This window comes from Chiloscyllium punctatum, chromosome 3, assembly GCF_047496795.1.
Source record: "Chiloscyllium punctatum isolate Juve2018m chromosome 3, sChiPun1.3, whole genome shotgun sequence".
Lineage (NCBI taxonomy): Eukaryota > Metazoa > Chordata > Chondrichthyes > Orectolobiformes > Hemiscylliidae > Chiloscyllium > Chiloscyllium punctatum.
This window is the reverse complement of record NC_092741.1, coordinates 114,004,824-114,025,515: the sequence shown is the minus strand read 5'-3', so window position 1 is coordinate 114,025,515 and position 20,692 is coordinate 114,004,824. Positions and strand designations below refer to the sequence as shown.

The 20,692-nt window shown below is 41.9% G+C and overlaps 1 protein-coding gene across 1 annotated transcript in view; it reads left to right on the top strand.

Annotated features, from left to right (window-relative positions):
- The window catches only part of prim2 (DNA primase subunit 2), a 174,370-nt gene that overhangs the window by 115,760 nt on the left and 37,918 nt on the right, over window positions 1-20,692 (top strand). Inside the window, exons 7-9 of the mRNA XM_072558388.1 lie at window positions 3,724-3,791; window positions 16,859-16,931; window positions 17,895-18,080. Of these exons, the coding sequence (XP_072414489.1) occupies window positions 3,724-3,791; window positions 16,859-16,931; window positions 17,895-18,080 (327 nt within the window). The remainder of the gene's footprint in view (window positions 1-3,723; window positions 3,792-16,858; window positions 16,932-17,894; window positions 18,081-20,692) is intronic.

Here is a 20,692-nt window from a genome sequence, read left to right as displayed (position 1 = left end):
CAACCCATCATAGCTTTTCCTTGCTCTATCCTCACACTCCTCATATTTTTCCTTTCCATTTCCCTCCTGAAAACTATTAAATTTATTGCCACTCCTTTATTGGCAAAGCTCATTAAAAAAAATTCTCCTCTAGCCTTGTAAAGTGACTGTCTTTTTCATAAATGCTGTGGCATAATTACCTGAGCATGGCAGCACATAATGCAGGTTGGGGTTCAAAACTTTGAAGTTTGCAAATAGTCAACAATGAGCATTCCTGATCTTCGTGATATTCATGTTTAAGGTCAGGAGGGCCATGTGGACAGGTGGTAAGTCTGATGTTGCTTTCAGGCTGTGGTTTTAAGATGGTTCAGTCAGAAGTTTTCATTTTGCACTTGGATCTGTGGCACCATGCTCCAGCCTGAGCCACCACCTTCAAAAGGGTGAAGACAATAGGGAGCAAGACAGATATTGTTGGCCTTGCCAACTGAAAACATTTTCTACTTAGCTGTGCACAGAGATTTATTCACTATTATCCTGCATAATGAGAGTGCAAGTGTGATGTTTCGCCAACACTAACAGTTTTCAAAATTGAACCTCCACATAAAATTTTAGATACAAAATTGAAGACAATCATATTTCAAATATCACTCAAATCATTATCTGGATGGAATCTGCTTGAAAACTTCATTTCTATCCGATAGTGAAAGTTTCACTGGATTTTTCCCTTTAGTCTTTTTTCCAGGTATAAGTACAGAGACCACTTTTGAAATAATCTAATGCAGACTTTCTCCTTGTAACTGGCTGCTGTACTTGAAAAGGGCATATCCTGGCCTAGACGAGGACTTAAATTGGAGAGCCTTTCTGTTTGGCACCAAGTATTTCACTGGTGCATTGAAGTGTGTGAGCTCATGCTTGGAATAAGGATTCTGTTCTGTGACCAAATATTTGATGAACTGTGTAAATTTACCTCGGTTCATTGTCTCGGAAGCAATTTGACTGTTGTACACTGTGCAAGAGGCCAAAAGCACCTTGACTCCAATATGTCAGGCAACCTTTTAGTGATAAAATTAGGATCTGAATGAGACAGCTGGTGAGACTTTGGATATGTGCTTATATCTTTATTTGTTAATCTTTGTCTTCCCTGCTGTGCAATAGTTCCTGAGTCAGTCAGTGATGCATGCATGCCTTTCTCTTGATTTCCACTTGATTATGTCAGCAAGATGTGTGGATGTACAAACCACAATCTTGCTTTTCTGTGCACAGAACACTATCATCTAAATGGAAATAAGGGTGTTCTGTATTTCTTTGAGGGGAGAAATGCTGGTCTCCTGTGTAATATTGCTGATGTTTAAGAGGTGAAATATTCCATTCAACTGGGTTTCACAATTTTCTGTTAAGTACAAGGGTGAAAAATAGCTCAAAAATAGAATTACAGATCCCAGTGATTTGTCTTTTTATTGTAGTGAGATTTATGAAATGTGGAATTGAAGCACAATTTCACTTTCTTTTTGTCATTTGTTGTTTTGTGTGAGGATGAAGCAATTAAATGGACCGCTAGGAACTAAGTTTAAATGAGTGAATGTTTTCAGTGAATTTCAGTCAATCTACTTAATTGTGCAGAAGAACTGGTTGATTGTGTATGTGCATATATGCATTAGTTTGAAACAGGTTGGTTACACATCTGCACATCCCAGCTACCTGATGAAAGAGCAGCGCTCCGAAAGGAAGTGCTTCCAGATAAACCTGTTGGACTATAACCTGGTGTTGTGATTTTTAACATGCCTGCACTGCAGTGGGTATCAGAAGAGATCTGTTTTGATGTGCACCCATGTTGGAGTGAAGTGTGTGTTGCACAGACTGGTAGGAAACATTTGCAGAGAGCGAGTTAGGCAGTTTTTGACCTGTGTGTGTGGCAGTGATACAGCGGAAGAAAAGATCGACCTCTCACGAGATAAAGATTGGGGATCTAGGACACCATTTTGAGAGGAAAATTGCTTCTCTATGCAAGCACGAGGACAGCAAGACCACGGGAATCACTGTGTCGCTCTAGTGTTGGGCAGGAACACCATTGTCAGTTTGAGTCATTGAAAAATTTTCTGTAAGGACTGTGTAAAAGTAACAACCTACCGTTTTCTTGTTGCTTCTCTTCAGTGCTTTGATGCAACCGAGCTTCCGAGAGCAATTTAGAGAGCTGTTAGTGTGGGACTGGAATCTGATAAAGACCACATCAGTATAGATGACCGACTTCCTTCATGAAAGGACATGAATGAATACTTAACAGTTGTCTGCCATCTTGCCAATTTTCACTAATAATTAGCATTTTAATCGCTTGATCAATCTGAGGAAACTGAGACCGGACAGGTAAGCTCTGATTATTAAGGGTGCTGCCATGGTGATAACAACTGGGATTGGCGAAGTCCATGACCCTTATCTCCATGATAAAAAATGCAGCATATAGACAAGTTCCTTTTGCTTACATGGAATGGGGTCCTATTTGGTTTGTAAGTTAACAGTTCCTGCTGCATCTCCATGCTAAGCTTGATCAGCAGCCTTTTATGCTTTATAAATTGTTGTTCCCTTTCTAAGTTTGATTTCTTGTGTGCCAGTCCTGATGACTCCAAGGCAAGAAGCTTTGACATCATTCATATTCTTAAAACTCTTGTTGGGATCTGTGCATGTTCTCTGGGTTAATAGACCAAGTCTCTGGTGTGTTATTCCAATCAGGTAGCCACTGGTATTCCAGTAAGGTAAATGTTGGAGTGACAAGCTATTTAAACTAAATGGGTACACACTTAAATATAAAATCAACCAGCATCCATGAACAGTGAAGTAAGGAATAGATGATATTCTTAAAAAAAACATTAGCAAGTCCGATACGGAATTGAGGAATGAAATCAAATGGTTTAGCCATAAATAAGAAAGCACTGAATTGAAGGTGAGAGATAGTTTAGATGTGAAAATGGATGCAGAAGAATGTGCCACATTCCTGATGAAGGGCTTATGCCCGAAATGTTAATTCTCCTGTTCCTTGGATGCTGCCCAACCTATTGTGTTTTTCCAGCGCCACACCTTTCGACTCTGATCTCCAGCATCTGCAGACTCACTTTCTCCATATTAACATCCATCCTTTGAGTGCCTACCTCTGTCTCTTAGGGCTCCATCTCTACCTATTCATTCACTCCTCCCTCCCTCCCAACTTTTCCTAGCTACAATCAGTTCTAGAGAAGGGTCACCAGACTTGAAACGTTAATTTTCTTTCCACAGATTGTTCCAGTTTCCCAATTTACTTAAGGTGAGTTGGGGTTGGGGTCCGGAACAAAGGGGTAATAACTTTAAGAATTAAGCCATTCATAGATAATGTATGAGGCTTATTCAATGTTGCTCAAATCTGAAACTCTTTCCCACATATCTGTTGACGCTGTGAGTCATTTGAAACTTTTAATTCTGACTTTTCTGTTTGGCAAAGGTTATGGAATTAAATCAGATAAATGGAGTTAAGATGCAAATCAGCCACGATCTAACTGAATGGTGAAACAGACTTGAGGGGCTGGACAGATCTGTCTGCTTTCATGTTTGTAATCATTGAAGAGACTTGTGTACTTTTCAGAACTTGCGATTGGCTTGTCTTGATGACATGAAGAGACAGATTGTGCTACTTGTAAATTTTTGTTGTGCATTGATTAATTTGGCTTAGCTGTTTGTTTGTGAATGGAATCTCACTATAACATTACCTATTTTCTGCAGATTGCGTCAAGATCGCTGCCTGTTGTACAGTCAGACGAGCGACTTCAGCCTCTGCTGAACCACCTCAGGTAATAATTCAGTTTAAATGCAGGTGTAAACTAAATATAATCTACACTGATGAGAATCTCATTACTGTAGTCCCTCTCCACCAATATCCTCCTCCGCCTTGTCGAACTAGTCCTCATCCTTAATAACTTCTCCTTTAATAACTCTTCCCATTTCCTCCAAATCCAGGGGGTGGCCATGGACACTAGGATGGGCCCTAGCTATATCTGCCTCTTCGTTGGCTATGCCAAACAGTCCCTGTTCAATATCGACACAGGCTCTAGGCACCAACTCTTCTGCCATTACATCGATGACTGCATTGGTGCAGCGTCCTGCACCCGAGCTCAACTGGAGCAGTTCATCGACTTTACCCACAACTTCCACCCCGCCCTCAAATTCACTTGGTCCATCTTGGACACCTCCCTCCCCTTTCTTGATCTCCCTATTTCCGGTGACGGTCTCCAGACAGACATCTACGATAAACCAGGCAAAAGTGAAGACTGCAGATGCTGGAAACCAGAGTTTAGATTAGAGTGGTGCTGGAAAAGCACAGCATTGGAGGAGCAGGAAAATTGACGTTTCGGGCAAAAGCCCTTCATCAGAAATAGTTTACGATAAACCCACAGACTCTCACAATGACCTGGACTACACCACCTTCCACCCAGTATCCTGCAAGAACTCCATCCTGTTGTCTCAATCCCTGAACCTCCACTGCATCTGCTTGGATGAGGGGACAATCCACTCCCAAGCATCCCAGGTATCCATCTGTTTTGAACAATGTGCTTTTCACCCCCTGTCATTCAGACATTCCTCCACCACACAACCTCCATTCCCTGTTCCACTGCTTTAAACCACCCCCTCCACAAATGCAATAGTCTCTACATCAAAAGCATCATCCTTAAACACTTTTGCCAACTCCAACTAGACCCCGCCACCAAGAACATCTTCCCCTCCTCACCCCTCTCTGCCTTCCGCAAGAACTGTTCCCTTCGCCAATCCTTGGTTTGCCCCACTCTCCCCACCAACCCCCCCTGAAGCCCAGGTACCTTCTCCAGCAGCAGGATAAGATTCAAAACCTGCTGGCACCCCCCCACCCCCCAACCACAATTTCAAATTACCTCCCTTCCCATCACCTGACTCACTTCCCAGCCCCTCCCCACTCCCTTTCATTCCTCTCATTGATCCTCCCTTCTAACCACCAACTGGATTCATTCTTCCAATCGGCCAAACAGGTTGCACCCTCTTCCTGTGTTCACCTATCCTCACCTCACCACCCCCAGCAACCCCCTTCATCTGCAGCTCCCCTTACTCCCACCCCCAGTCCTGAAGAAGAGTTATGTCTGAAACGTTGACTTCTTCACCACCTGATGCTGCCTGGCTTGCTGTGTTCTTTCAGCCTCCTTGTCTGTCTACGAATCCAGCGTCTGCAGTTTCTTTTGCCTGCAAACAAGATCTAGGCTATAATGCCAATGTTGAATGCATTGACTGCAAGATTACAGTACTTGGCTTCAGTATATGTTTTCATTAATGTAAACATAATATTTATCAAATGTTTCAAAAATAATGCGCGCATAGAAGAGCATGTTTTTTGTTTGACTAACAAGATTGCAGTCACTTTAAAATGGCATAAACTGTCTTGTACCAAGCTTATTATCATAGTTGATTATGATGCATGGAGTACAGCATCATATGGATAATTTTGATTTGTGAAAAAAACATTGCTTTGCTTTTATGATCACTTCTGAGATCTGTCATAACTGTCACATGGTATAGCAGAAAGCAAGGCTGGTAATTGATATTAATAAGCTCACTTGTTCAAATGTAGCATTTCAAACTGAAGCTTTAGCTCTTGCTCAGCTAACTGATAGGTTGCACGATATGAATGATATTGGGTTGCTACCTTGATTTTACTGTGACCTACAGTTAGAAATTTAGAAGCATGTTTTTCAAAAAAGGGAAATTACAAAGGGATGTTTTAATTTCAATTGAGGATGTTGTTGAGGTTAAAATGCACAGCAGTCCTTGCTGCTTTCTTGACTGTCTGCTATAACCTCTACCTGCCCTTCTTACAGCTAATCGGAAGAAATCATTGTTACAATCTTAAGTGACCAAGATGTCTATCAGTTCAGTGTGTTTGGACACCCTGCCTCCACCCTTGCTCTTTTCATTTATCTTTCATTAGTTTCTTGTCGATCTCCCCTCTTGTCCTGTCAGGACTTTTTTATTATGTGTTACAGGTCCTGCACTTACCTAATCTGATCATCTAAGCCCCCTCTCTTTCAAACTTGCCAGTGTCATACAGCCCTATTTATGACCCTCTGTCTTGGTTTTCCTCGCAAGCAGCAACTTTCCTATATGTATCACATCGAACCTCTTCCTAGTCTTAAATTTACCTCCCTAGTTGTCATGTTATGATCAATGCTTCAGTTTCTTCATGTTAGTATTTCTTCCATGTATCAAAATAGATCACTTCCTGTTTCATTATGCTCCATTTACATTTTGAAAGTTATGTATGAAGCACTTTGATTCATTTTAAATGAAAAATACTGACTTTTGGGGGGAAAAATAGCAATTTATTTTCTTAATTTTACATTGCTATCTATTGTTTCTTATTTAGGGCCATTTAATATTTGTAGTTCTAATGGAATTTACACTCCTTAAGAAATTTGTTTGCGTGATAGATGTAGGTCACAGTATTGTTATCACAGATCTCATCTAATGGGCGATGGAATGGTGTTACTCCCAAGATAATACTTCTAAGCATATCTGTCTCCCTTAATGTATCTTAAACAAATCAATGCATCAAGACTTGGAAGCAAGGTAGCAGGCAAACTGTTCTGTTTTAGAATAATAATGCTTGCAAGGATGAAAAATATTCTCTTCCTAAACGTTATTCCCGTATTGTCCTAATGGAAAAGGAAGACTTGCATTTGCATACCCTTCTTTTGCAACCTTGGTTTCCGAAAGTGTTTTATAGCTGATGAGGCACTTTTTGAGATGTAGTCAGCATTGTACTGTCGAAAACACAGCTAATTTTCAGCGAGCGTGTTTCCGTAAACAGTAATGTAGTAATGACAAATAATCCTTTTTTCAATGATATTGGCTTAGGGATAAGTATTGGCAAAATTTTGGCAATAATTCCCCCCATCTCTTATTCATTATTGTGTCAAGGCATTTTTTGCATCAACCCGAGAGGACAGATGCGGTCCTGTTTTTGTGTTTACTTTAACTCAGTTCCACGGTGCTGCATTGGGGAAGTCAGCATAGATATGAGAGTTCAATGGCCATATCAAGAGGAAGTCTACTAAGTAAATTGAAGCTGGAATCAATGTTCACTTTCAATGTTCTGTTTACGAACAGAACTCTTAATTAAATTTGCTAAATAGAAGAATGATGTTGGTATTTAAATCAGGCAAGTGAACTGTGATATTCTCGAACACATTAGCATTGAGAGACAAGCAATGTTAGTGGTTTTAGCACACTTAAAAGGAGATAAATCCCTGGGCTCAGATGACATGTATTCCAGGCTGTTGTGGGAGATAAAAGAGGAGGTTGCAGGGGCTCTGACATTAATTTTCAAATCCTGTCTTCATACAGGAGAGATGCTAGAGAATTGGAAGGCAGCTAATATAGTTCCATTATTCAAGAAAAGTGATAAGGATAAACAGGGAACAAAAGCAGCAGATGCATGGATGCTTCAGTGTCTGCAAGTTCCCCTCCAAGCCGCAGACCATCCTGACTTGGAACTACACCAGCATTCCTTCGCATTTACTGTGGGTCAAAATCCTGGAACTCCCTCCTAAAAGCACTATTGGTGGAGCTAACCCTAAAGGACTGTTGGAGTTCAAGAGGCATTTGACCACTACCTTGGAGTTTGCCTAGCCATTGAAGCCTGTATCTGATGAATGAATAATGAAAAAAATTAGTCCATTAGTGTGTTTTTGGACACTTGAGCTCAAACTACAGTGTCAGAAGACAGGTTCCTCCCTGTTCTTCCTCCACCCCAGTATTAATTTTGAACACAGTAGTTTTTGTATTCTAGCCACATTCTAGGACTGTTCCACACCCAGATTTTTTAATGTGTTTGAGTACCTCTGGCATTTATTTCATGAAGAAAATACTTTTTTGGAATATGCAAATTTGTAATCATCAAAATATGTATAGAGCAGAGCTTAAAATTTTCATTGGAGAAAATTACTAACCTTTAAGAGATAAAGCAGGACAGTATTTTAAATAATTTGCTTTTATTTCTGAGAGACCTGAATTATTTTCTTCCATAATTGGGAGAATTCTGCCCAGCTTGGAAGAAAGGTCCGAGTTGTTAATATGCTTCCCTTTGAAGGTTGCTAATTGTCTAGTTCTTTAATATAATTCTCATTTGCAATGTTTATACTACTTATTCACTGGTGACCTTTCATCTGAGATGTATACCATCTTGAGCTGGTGATTTAGTCAATTTCGAGTCTGATTTAATAGTTTCCTTTCAAATATTTGTCACCAGTTGTGGTCTTCCAAGTCCTCCTCAGTGGCCCCTATAATGCACACTTTTAACTTCCTTCAGATGCTGACTCGGTAAGATAAGTATAGATTTCAAGTCTGACTCCAGCACTTCATTGGAAAATTTCAGCTGACACTACATTGAAAAGCAGATAGATCTGCTATCCTTGAATGAAGTGAAACCAGGGCCCAGCAGCTCAAGCTGACATTGCAACCACATGACACAATTTGGATCATTCAAACAACATGGGAAGGCATGGAAACTCATTTAAAATGTGCTATTTGTTGATCTTTATATGCAGAGGAGCAGAATATGTGGGAGTACAACTTATGCTTCAACTTTACAAAGCTCTGGTTAGACTAGACCATATCTTTGAACAGTTGTTGGCACTACACCTGAAGAAGGGTGTATTGATTTTCAGAAGAAATACAGCATCAGATTACCAGAATGATATCCGACTCTAAGGTTAACATTACGAAGAGGAATCAAACGAACTAATGTTGTATTCGCTGGAATTTGATCACACTTTTCAAGATGTTAATGGGAGCAGAGATGGTAGATCAGGGAAAAATATTTCTTCTGGCTAGAGAGCCTAGGATGTAGGGCATTGCTTATAAATTTGAGCCAGGGTATGCCAGAATTAAATTAGGAAACACTTCTACATACAATGGTGATCAGGTTTGGTACTCTCCTCCACAAATGGCACTTGTTCCATTGATTGTCATCTCTAGAACTGACGAGTCGGTTGCATTCCAGGCTGGCTTCCCATTTTTCATCCTACATTCACTTGTAGTCATTGAAACTATGTTGCCCAATACTTACTCACTACCATGTCATTCTCTCATCACTCCTGAACTTCATTGACTCCAAGACTGATGATGCCTCAGTTTTAAAATTCCCATCCTTGTTTTTAAACCTGCTGTGACCCAGATTCTCCTTATCTCTACGCCCTTCTCCAGAAATACAAACCCTTAAGACCTCAGTCCTCTTACCTTTCTGGCCTTTTGCACTCCCCCATTTTAACTAAATTACTGTTGCCATGCTTTCAGCTATGTAGGAAGTCTGGAATTCTTTGCTTGAACTACTCTGCATGCCCACCTCCCTCCTCTTTTGAAAAAAAACCTCTAACAGCAGCTGCTGTCTGAAAAAGTCGCAACAAAAGTTATGATCTGAAATGATTAAATTTGCTGTCAAGAGGTGGTTTTCCTGTAGCTTCCCTTGAGTTTCGTCTGAACACACAGGTCTAGACTGGTGTGGAGGAAAGTGCAGAATTGAAATGGCAGGTATCTGGAAGCTTAAGATCATACTTAATCACATGGTCTGAACAGTGGTCACCGAATCTGGAGTTGGTCTCTCCACTGGACAGGAGGCTGCACTGTGAGCAGCACAGTCAATATGTTAAATCGAAAGAAGTACAGCTCAACCAACTTTTAATTTCAGATTTCTAGCAGGCGCAATAATTTGTCTGCTTGAAATACTTTTGGGGATGAGCTAATTTTGAATTTGGCAAGAATCAAACATTACTGGGGTAAAACAGATGAATCTTTAAATTATACATTTGTGTTTTAATAGATCTTGGTGAATAGTTTAATACTTGCAGCTATCTGGGACTCACTTCAAATTGACTAGGGAAAGTGATTAAAGTATTTTTGTTTCAACTGTGTATGTGTGGTGAAACTCTGAAATGCCTTCATTTCAACAGGCTTTTCTTGTGTGTTGTTTGTAGTGCATCAGATTCAAATGATTGGATCTGATTAAAAGAGACACTTTTTAGCTAGCAATCTGAATCTATCATATAATATTCCTTTCATGATGAGAGCAATAAGCCATAGAGTATGAGCAACACAGCATGAGAGCAACCTTTTTGCACTTCTAAGGGCATTCTTGCTTCCTTGTACCAAGAAAATCTGAGAAGTTGCAAGCTCTTGAGCAAATTACTACTTGGTAGCTGTAGAATAAAGCAGCCAGGGTGTTCATTATTTCCAGCGGCAGTTGCTAAGGTTAAGGAATTGTTGCTCATATCTACTTCGGAAGCAATCTTATTATTTAGTCCATATGGTTGTCAGTATTGCTAAAGGGAATCAGAACCAGACGTCCGAAACCTTTTGATGGTGTCATTGCCCATAAAACTTACAAGAAGAGCTATGTGGGGGATAATCTGAGAATTGTAATGAAGTGTGCTATGCTATAAGGATAGCTAGCAGGATACTCAAGCAGCAGTTTATGTCAAATTAACACCATCTGACAAGTGAAGTTGAATAAACTCTTTGCACTGGTTTGATTTTGTTTTTCAACATGATGTTGATGTACAAACGTCCCTGGTGCTCACCTTCCACCCTATCAACGTTCGCATAAACCAAATCATCTGCCGACATTTCCGCCACCTCCAAACAGACCCCACCACCAGGGATATATTTCCCTCCCCACCCCTTTCCGCCTTCTGCAAAGACCGTTCCCTCTGCGACTACATGGTCAGGTCCACGCCCCCAAACAACCCACCCTCCAATCCTGGCACTTTCCCCTGCCACCGCAGGAACTGTAAAACCTGCGCCCACACCTCCTCCCTCACCTCTATCCAAGGCCCTAAAGGAGCCTTCCACATCCATCAAAGTTTTACATGCACATCCACTAATATCATTTATTGTATCCGTTGCTCCTGATGCAGTCTCCTCTACATTGGGGAGACTGGGTGCCTCCTAGCAGAGCGCTTTAGGGAACATCTCCAGGACACCTGCACCAATCAATCACACCGCCCCGTGGCCCAACATTTCAACTCCCCCTCCCACTCTGCCGAGGACATGGAGGTCCTGGGCCTCCTTCACCGCCACGCCCTCACCACCAGACGCCTGGAAGAAGAACGCCTCACCTTCCGCCTCGGAACACTTCAACCCCAGGGCATCAATGTGGACTTCAACAGTTTCCTCATTTCCCCTTCCCCCATCTCACCCTAGTTCTAAACTTCCAGCTCAGTAACTGTCCCCATAACTTGTCCGGACTTGTCCTACCTGCCTATCTCCTTTTCCACCTATCCACTCCACCCTCTCCTCCTTGACCTATCACTTTCATCTCCTCCCCCACTCACCCATTGTACTCTATGCTACTTTCTCCCCACCCCCACCCTCCTCTAGCTTATCTCTCCACGCTTCAGGCTCGATGCCTTTATTCCTGATGAAGGGCTTTTGCCCGAAACGTCGATTTCGCTGCTCGTTGGATGCTGCCTGAACTGCTGTGCTCTTCCAGCACCACTAATCCAAACTTTTAAAATACACTGGCCTAGATCATGATTTGTTCCTTTTCTTTAGCATTTGAAAGTGTTAATGTAAATATTTTGTAATAGGCATTTGAAATTGAGTGCCAAAGAAGAATAGTAATGATGACACTTGTATAACAAGCGTGATTGTCTGTTTGAGGAAGAAACGGATCAATTCAGGATATGTTGTGAATTAATTAACTCTGGAACACATTTTCCCTATTCATCGGGAAGTATTATGCTGGTTTACTAAGAAAGTTGGCATGCTAAATCCTCAAATGTGCCTTTGGTGAGGGTTATGGGGAGACAACATTCAAGAACAGCATGCATGTGAATGAATTTGGTAATTACAGTGAGGGATCATTTAAGCCTTTAATGCCCTTTGCTTTTCATGCGCAGTTGATGTAGGTACAGTGTTGTATCCTAAATGGAAAGAAGGATATCATCAGTCTTGTCTGTCCAAACTGATTTAATGGTAGCTGAGCACAATGTGACATTCATCTGAAAAAGCATGATTTGGAGATGCCGGTGTTGGACTGGGGTGTACAAAGTTAAAAATCGCGCAACACTAGGTTATAGTCCAACAGGTTTAATTGGAAGCACACTAGCTTTTGGAGCGTCGCTCCTTCATCAGGTGATAGTGGAGGGCTCAATCCTAACACAAGAATTTATCGCAAAAATTTGCAGTGTGATGTAACTGAAATTATACATTGAAAAATTGATTGTCTGTTAAGTCTTTCATCTGTTTGAATGCCATGATAGTTTCACTTCTTTCATGTGTAAATCACAAAACCTTTTTTTAAAAAGTTGCATTCTCAGGTTAGCTGTTAATAATGGTGATAGCTAGACAATATGTTGAAGGTGTTAGCCCCCTGTGTTCCCTATCTATGCCATGATATTTAGATTGATTCTAATCTAAAAAGTGAGATAACGGAGTTCTACATGAATGCATGCAGTTTTTTTGAGCAAAGTACAATGTAACCCTGAAAGTACAAATTCACTCCATAAAATATATGTGTGCATGTGGGTCTTTGTCTGTCTGTGTGTGTCTGACAGACACACACAGACAAAGACCCACATGCGCACACATATTTTGTGGGGTGAATTTGTACTTGCAGGGTTGCATTGTACTTTGCTCAAAAACTGCATGCATTCAAAGTTTGGAAGAAGATTTGTAGCTTGGGTGCTCGTTGTTGTGGTTCTGTTCACTGAGCTGGGAATTTGTGTTGCAAACGTTTTGTCCCCTGTCTAGGTGACATCCTCAGTGCTTGGGAGCCTCCTGTGAAGCGCTTCTGTGATGTTTCCTCCGGCATTTATAGTGGCCTGTCTCTGCTGCTTCCGGTTGTCGGTGCCAGCTGTCCGCTGCAGTGGCCGGTATATTGGGTCCAGGTCGATGTGTTTGTTGATAGAGTCTGTGGATGAGTGCCATGCCTCCAGGAATTCTCTGGCTGTTCTCTGTTTGGCTTGCCCTATAATAGTAGTGTTGTCCCAGTCGAATTCATGTTGCTTGTCATCGGCGTGTGTGGCTACTAAGGATAGCTGGTCGTGTCCTTAGTAGCCACACACGCAGATGACATATCCCTCCAAACCCTTCCTATTCATATACCCATCCAAATGCCTCCTAAATGTTGCAATTATACCAGCCTCCACCACATCCTCTGGCAGCTCATTCCATACATGTACCACCCTCTGCGTGAAAAAGTTGCCCCTTAGGGTCTCTTTTATATCTTTCCCCTCACACTAAACCTATGCCTTCTAGTTCTGGACTCCCCGACCCCAGGGAAAAGATTTTGTCTATTTATCTTATCCATGCCCCTCATAACTTTGTAAACCTCTATAAGGTCACCCCTCAGCCTCCGACCCTCCAGGGAAAACAGCCCCAGCCTGTTCAGCCTCTCCCTGTAGCTCAGATCCTCCAACTCTGGCAACATCCTTGTAAATCTTTTCTGAACCCTTTCAAATTTCACAACATCTCTCCGATAGGAAGGAGACCAGAATTGCACGCAGTATTCCAACAGTGGCCTAACTAATGTCCTGTAGAGCCACAACATGACCTCCCACTCCTGTACTCAATGCTCTGATCAATAAAGGAAAGCATACCAAACGCCGCCTTCACTATCCTATCTACCTGCGACTCCACTTTCAAGGAGCTATGAACCTGCACTCCAAGGTCTGTTTGTTCAGCAACACTCCCCAGGACCTTACCATTAAGTGTATAAGTCCTGCTAAGATTTGCTTTCCCAAAATGCAACACCTCGCATTTATCTGAATTAAATTCCATCTGTCACTTCTCAGCCCATTGGTCCATCTGGTCCAGATCCTGTTGTAATCTGAGGTAACCCTCTTCACTGTCCACTACACCTCCAATTTTGGTGTCCTCTGCAAACTTACTAACTGTGCTTATTATGCTCGCATCCAAATCATTTATGTAAATGACAAAAAGTAGAGGCCCCAGCACCGATCCTTGTGGCACTCCACTGGTCACAGGCCTCCAGTCTGAAAAACAACCCTCCACCACCACCCTCTGTGTTCTACCTTTGAGCCAGTTCTGTATCCAAATGGCTAGTCCTCCCTGTATTCCGTGAGATCTAACCTTGCTAATCAGTCTCCCAACTGATTAGCCTTGTCGAACGCCTTACTGAAGTCCATATAGATCACATCTACTGGTCTGCCCTCATCAATCTGCTTTGTTACTTCTTCAAAAAACTCAAATCAAGTTTGTGAGACATGATTTCCAACGCACAAAGCCATGTTGACTATCCCGAATCAGTCCTTCCCTGTCCAAATACATAAAAGAAGTGAAACTATCATGGTATTCACACAGATGAAAGACTTAACAGACAATCAATTTTTCAATGTATAATTTCAGTTACATCACACTGTAAACTTTTTTGCTATACATTCTGTGTGTCAGGTTTGAGCCCTCCACTATCACCTGATGAAGGAGCGATGCTCTGAAAGCTAGTATGCTTCCAATTAAACCTGTTGAACTATAACCTGGTGTTGTGTGATTTTTAAATTTGAAAAAGCATGAGGGAATCTATCATCACTTTAAGGCACTTGGCTTAAAAATTTGTGTGTGGTAGCTGGCCTTCATGACTTAACGTGGCTGAAAGCAATCCAAATATTTGATTTGTACATACTAAGTGATGGTCCATTAACCCTACAGTCTGATTAAAATGGATATCTGCTTTGTTTAATTTGAATAGTATTTGCCATTTCTTGACCGTTGTGCTTTCTTGATTGTAATCTTTTTGCACATTTTTGTATAAATATTCAGTCCATAATGGCATGACATCTCTCCTCTTAGCTTCCTTGCATTGTTTCGAAGTGCTTTCTTCTGTGAAAGTATCCATCCTGACCATGGACAATGTCATTGGTACTATTGTCCATGCTTTGGACACTTTGACCAATTAATATATAAAAAATAATTTACCCAAATGCTCGTGTCAGTGAGGTGCACAAAGGGACGCAGAATTCAGTTTGCGGTTCAACTTTATTTTCTTAGCAAAATATTCTTTATTAAACATACCGTGTGAGCATTCCCACAATATTTATTTGTTGTCTAGCTCTTATCTGTCTGAGAAAGGATGCTCCATATGGTTGAGCTAGGCCCTGAGAATCTCGTTCCTCTCCGATGCAGGGCTGACTCTCTACCATGAAGATGGGTCTCTTCGGTCAGGGAGGATCTTCTTGGTCTTGCTTGCTGTCGCTCGTTTTCATTCCCCCCTCCCCATTTTCTTCACCACTTCCCCAAAAGTAGTCAGAGCTTGGCTACTGGCCAGGTGATGTCTGTGCCAAGAATCTTCACTGAGGGTGTGGGTTCTGCAAGTCTGTTTTTACTCCTTTCACCCCAGATCTTTCTTGCTGAATGTTCCGTAGTCATTGGCCAATGGGATTACGCCAATACCCTTCTCTGTTGCCATGTAAAGTATATCTCCTTTGGCATTGACTGAAAATCTAAATGTCAGAAAGTCTGATATTTCTCCAATACATAATTCTTGGGCAGGTTGTAGTTGATTTTCCCTGAACCTTTGTGACCTCTTTGACCTTGTGACTTGTCCTCTGTAACCTATAGCTGCTGGCTGCCGTTTAATTTAGTTTGGTCAATTTTCTGGCGGGTCCAATTTCTCTGGCTATGGGTTAGTTTACAATGTCCAATTTTTGGGCCTGACCACAGTACTACCAGAGCATAAGATGTAGGAGCAGAAGTAGGTCATTCAGTCCTCATATGGCAAGCCCTTCCATCCTGGGTTATTCTTGTAAAGCTCCTTCAGTGCCAGCATGTCCTTCCTTGGATATGATTTAGCACCATGGGCTTTTATCTTATTTAGTAGCCTTCTGTCCGACACCTTGTCAAAAGCCTTTTGGAAATCCAAATAGATCACATCCACTGACTCTCCTTTTTCTAACTTGCTTGTTACCCCGTCAAAGAATTGTAACGGATTAGTCAGGCATGACTTTCCTTTGACGAAGCCATGTTGACTCCACCCTATTATACGATGAACTTCCAAATACTTCACAATCTCATCCTAAGTAATGGACAGTCATCTTACCGATGACTGAGATTAAGCTAACTGACCTGTGATTTCCTGTATTCTGTTTCTGTCCCTTCTTAACTTGGAGGGTTATGTTAGCTATTTTCCTCGCTGGGACATCCCTGACTCTAGTGATTCCTGAAGGATCACCACCAGAGCCTTTACATTCTGCTCAGTTATCTCCTTCAGAAATTGTGCTTAGTCTATCAAGTCCAGGTGATTTATTCACTTTCAGAATTTTCAGCTACTAAGCCTGAATCCTATGAAAACCACTGTACCATGATCTTAATGTACATAATGGCACTTCTAGAGGAAGGCCTTACTAATGTATCCACTAACGTTTATAAAGAATGCATTTACTCTTGAAAATGCATTTATTGGCTGAGTTTAACATGAAGTTCATGTTAACATTAAGAAATCATCATTAAGTGAGAGGTTCAAGCGAACTCTTTGGGAGATCCCTTGTTCCTTTTTGCCAGTTTTTTCTGCCTTTAGAAGTTATTGATTGGCGCCCTTTATTACTGAACCCACATTGTCATCCTTCAAGACAGTGAATGCGGAGAGGCTGTTCAGTACAGTGTATTTGGGTTAATTGCAATAGCAGTGGGCCATTCTGTCTCAGTCCACATTTGGTTGAGTGGTTCCCTTAGCAACCAAAATGCAACCAGCTAAATCCGGACAGATTAAGGACTTTATGTCATCCTTCCTCTGTACAGCCCAGTTGGTCACTGCTTTTAGATTCTGGGCAGCCAGTTGTAAGGAAAGTGAAGTCCAAACAGTTTCTAATGAGTCTTTTCTTTGCAGCCATGCTTACGTAGGACAGAACTATAGCGTTCAGAAGAATGTTGGGAAGATTTCATTGGAACAGATTGACAGTGTAAGTATTTGTTATTATTCCCCTTTTTTTTCTGCCTTCAAGGTGTGTGGTCAATAATGCTGTATGCTGGTGATGCATGAAAGGATGTCAAAATAATTTAAAACAACATGAGAAAATTTGAGCGCATCATAAAATATGCTTGTATTTTTACACTGGAATCACGTACTAAAGCCCTGTTCTATTTGTAATGATATCTCCACTTTGAATGTATAGAGGAACCTTGATTATCCGAATGAGATGGCCGGGTACTATTTCGGTAATTGATTATTCGGTTAATTGCTTTCCTCTGGGGTTTGGAGTTTTCTGTGAAGTCTGCTCCCTGTGCAGGAGACTAGGCAGCAGCACACTGCGCCGAGCCCCTGCCCCACGTCCACTTCCACTCTGCAGCCCCTTGCCCACCCCGCCAATTCTGCCTGCCCGCAACCCCATCTGGCCCCATCCTGTCCACACCTACCCCGCTCCCCCAACCCTACACCCCTTACCCCCCTCCGCCAAAACCCCCAGGGCAGCTGGACTGGACACCAACAGTCAGACTACTGCCGCCTTAGTGTGATAAATCTCCAAAAAGCGTGCGCATGCATGTGTGTGCGTGTATATATATATACATGCGTGCACACACACAACTTTTTGACAGGTTCTGCCCTGTACAATGTTGGAGAGATGATTTGGGGAGGGGAGGGCGACGAGGTTTAGGGTTCACCTCTGTGTAGAACTCCAGGGAAAGTGTAGGGGGGGGGAGAGAGAAGGCAGAAGGTCAGTCATTTGGAGACGGTGCCTGGACTGTCCAGGACTGTTCTCGGCAGTATTTCAGTGAACTGAGTTCATTTTTAATCATTGTAACTGTAACCAAAAGACGGGATCAGGGTCGAAACAGCTCTTTGACATAATGTTTCTATCGGGACCTTGAGATCCCCTTTGGATAATCCGATATTCGGGTAATTGAGGTATTTTGATTTGTTGCAGTTGGCTGTAAAATCCTATCCACCATGTATGCGTCAGTTACATAAGGCTATACGGGATAACCATCACCTCCGACATGGTGGCCGTATGCAGTATGGACTTTTTCTTAAGGGGATTGGCCTCACCTTGGAGCAGGCCTTGCATTTCTGGAAGTCAGAATTTATCAGAGGAAAAGTGGAACCAGATAAGGTAAGGAAAGTACAGAGTTCAATAAATAACCTTTTCAAAGGTTGAATTTTCATCAGGGCTTCCAAATAATCCTGGTACTGATGATTATGAAAGAACTGTTAGTCATTGCAGTGAACCTGTTCAATTTTTAAGGTTAATTTGATACCTCTGCACGTTCCTGAGAAAAATATAGGATTCCTACGCTTACTGCACCTGGAATTAAATGTGAAAATCAACCATAGTATTTTGGGGTTTCAACAATAATTAGAATTAATTACTTGGTGTCATTGTTCACCAAGTCTGTAGCATGTCCCTGACAAAAGAGTAAGGTTGATGCGTGTGTGTAGATTATCACTCTTCCACAGTGATAACAAGGTCTGGATTTAATGTTGTCGTTTTCTACATGAAGTAAAATCAGATATTTCAAGCAGTGGCAATCGTAGGCAGATTGCCACTCAGCTCCTATATTTTTCTGCTGGGCTGAGCTCAATACTTCTAGTCAGCAATCTAGTCCCAGCTTCTGCAGAAGTGTGAAGCAAGACTGAAATCAAATGGGCTCCCTTGTAGCACAGGATTGTTGGGGGCAGCCATTGTTCCATTTTGAGGCATTCAGATTGCTGTGATCTGATCATTAAATATCCAGCAGCATAACCTTACGCTGACAGCTGCTGTAAAAGGCTAAGCTTTTAAAGTAAGTGTGAGGTCAGTTTCACAATTGATTAACATAGAAACATAGAATAGAGGAGCAGGAGTAGGCTATTTTGCCCTTTGAGCCTGTTCCAACATTGACTGATCATCCAATTCAGTACCCTGTTCCTGCTTTTACCTATGTCCTTTGATCCCATCAGTCCTAAAAACTGGGTCTACATCTTTCTTCAAAGTCTTCAATGTTTTGCCTTCAAGAGTTTCCTGTGACAGGGAAATATACAGGCTCACCTTTCTCTGAGTGAACAAGTTCTTCTTCACCTTGGTCCTAAATAACCTACTCCATATCCTTTGACTGTGATTTCCTGGTCCTGGACTCACTGGTCATCAGGAACATCTTTCTTTGTTTACCTTGTCTAATCCTGTTGGAATTTTAAGCATTTCTATGAGAGCCCTTTGGGGCATGAACTCGTGCAAAACTCTCAATCATTGTCACTTGACACCTACTAGAGATGTTGAATGCGCTGTCAGATGATATCCTTTGCTGTGTGTTGAATTATATTGAGATACTTATGATTCTCTGAATTGCCTCATGAAGTAACCCACTGCTGCCCCCTTTTTGCTTTTACAAGTCCATGCTGATTCAACACCTTTACTTTCTCACACTCATTACCTTCAATACAACCATGTAATCTCCTAGAAGAAGCGAGAACAAGAAAACGAGCCCAAGAGGCTTTAAGAGAAAATCCCTGCAGAATTCCTATCCAGCTCCCCCAGGGAGTCAAAACTGGTCCTTGAGATCACATGGACTGAAGGCTGTATTTTACATGCCAGCACTGGATATGTTTTAAGTGGTGGGGAGTTGGGGACATGTAAAATCTGCTAACCATCATTCACGCCCCTGCCCATTGATGTGGAGCAGGGGAGTTTGGAATGGAGTTAGTATTGATTCAGTGATGTGCTCATCATATTTAAATGAATAATTAATATCATAAGAAGTAGGAGCAGAATTAGGCCATTCAGCCCATCAGGTCTACCCTGCCATTCGATCATGGCTGATGTTTCTCATCTCCATTCTCCTGCCTTCTCCTTGCAACTGTTGATCTCCTTACTAATCAAGAACCTATCTCTGTCTTAAATAAACTCAGTGACTTTGCCACAGAAGGCTGTGGTGACCATGAGTTCCACAGACTAACCACCATCTGGCTGAAGAAATTTCTCATATCAGTTCTAAAGGGTCACCCCTTCACTCTAAGGCTGTACCCTTAGGTTCTACTCTCATCTGCCAGTGGAAACCTCTTCTCTACAGCCACTCTTTCCAGGTCTATCAGTATTCTATAAATTTTAATCTGATTTCTCCTCCCCTATCCTCTGAACTCTATTGAGTACAGAGCCAGTGTCCTCAACCACTCCCCATGTGATAAGTCCTTCAGCCCGGGATCATTTTTGTAAATCTCCTCTGGAACCCTACAATGCCAGCAATTCTTCCTTCGATAGGAAGTCCAAAACTGCTCTCACTATTTCAAAGGTGATCTGACCAGAGGCTTCTACAATCTCAGCAATACATCTCTGTTGTTGTATTCTATCCCTCTTGAAATTATTAGATTAGATTCCCTACAGTAAGGAAACAGGTCATTCAGCCTAACAAGTCCACACCAACCCACCGAAGAGCAACCCACGCAGACCCATTTCCCTATCCCATATTTACCCCTGACTAATACACCTAACACTATGGGCAATTTAGCATGGCCAGTTCACTTGGCCTGCGCATCTTTAGCTTGTGGGAGGAAAACAAAGAAAACCCACGCAGACACAGGGAGAATTTACAAACTCCACACAGACAATTACCTGAGACAGGAATTGAACCTGGGTCCCAGTGCCAAACACTGAGCAACTGTGCCGCCCCAAATGTATGCGAACATTGCATTTGCCTTCCTAACTGCCAACTAAATCTGCATCTTAACCTTCAGAGAATCCTGAACTAGGAT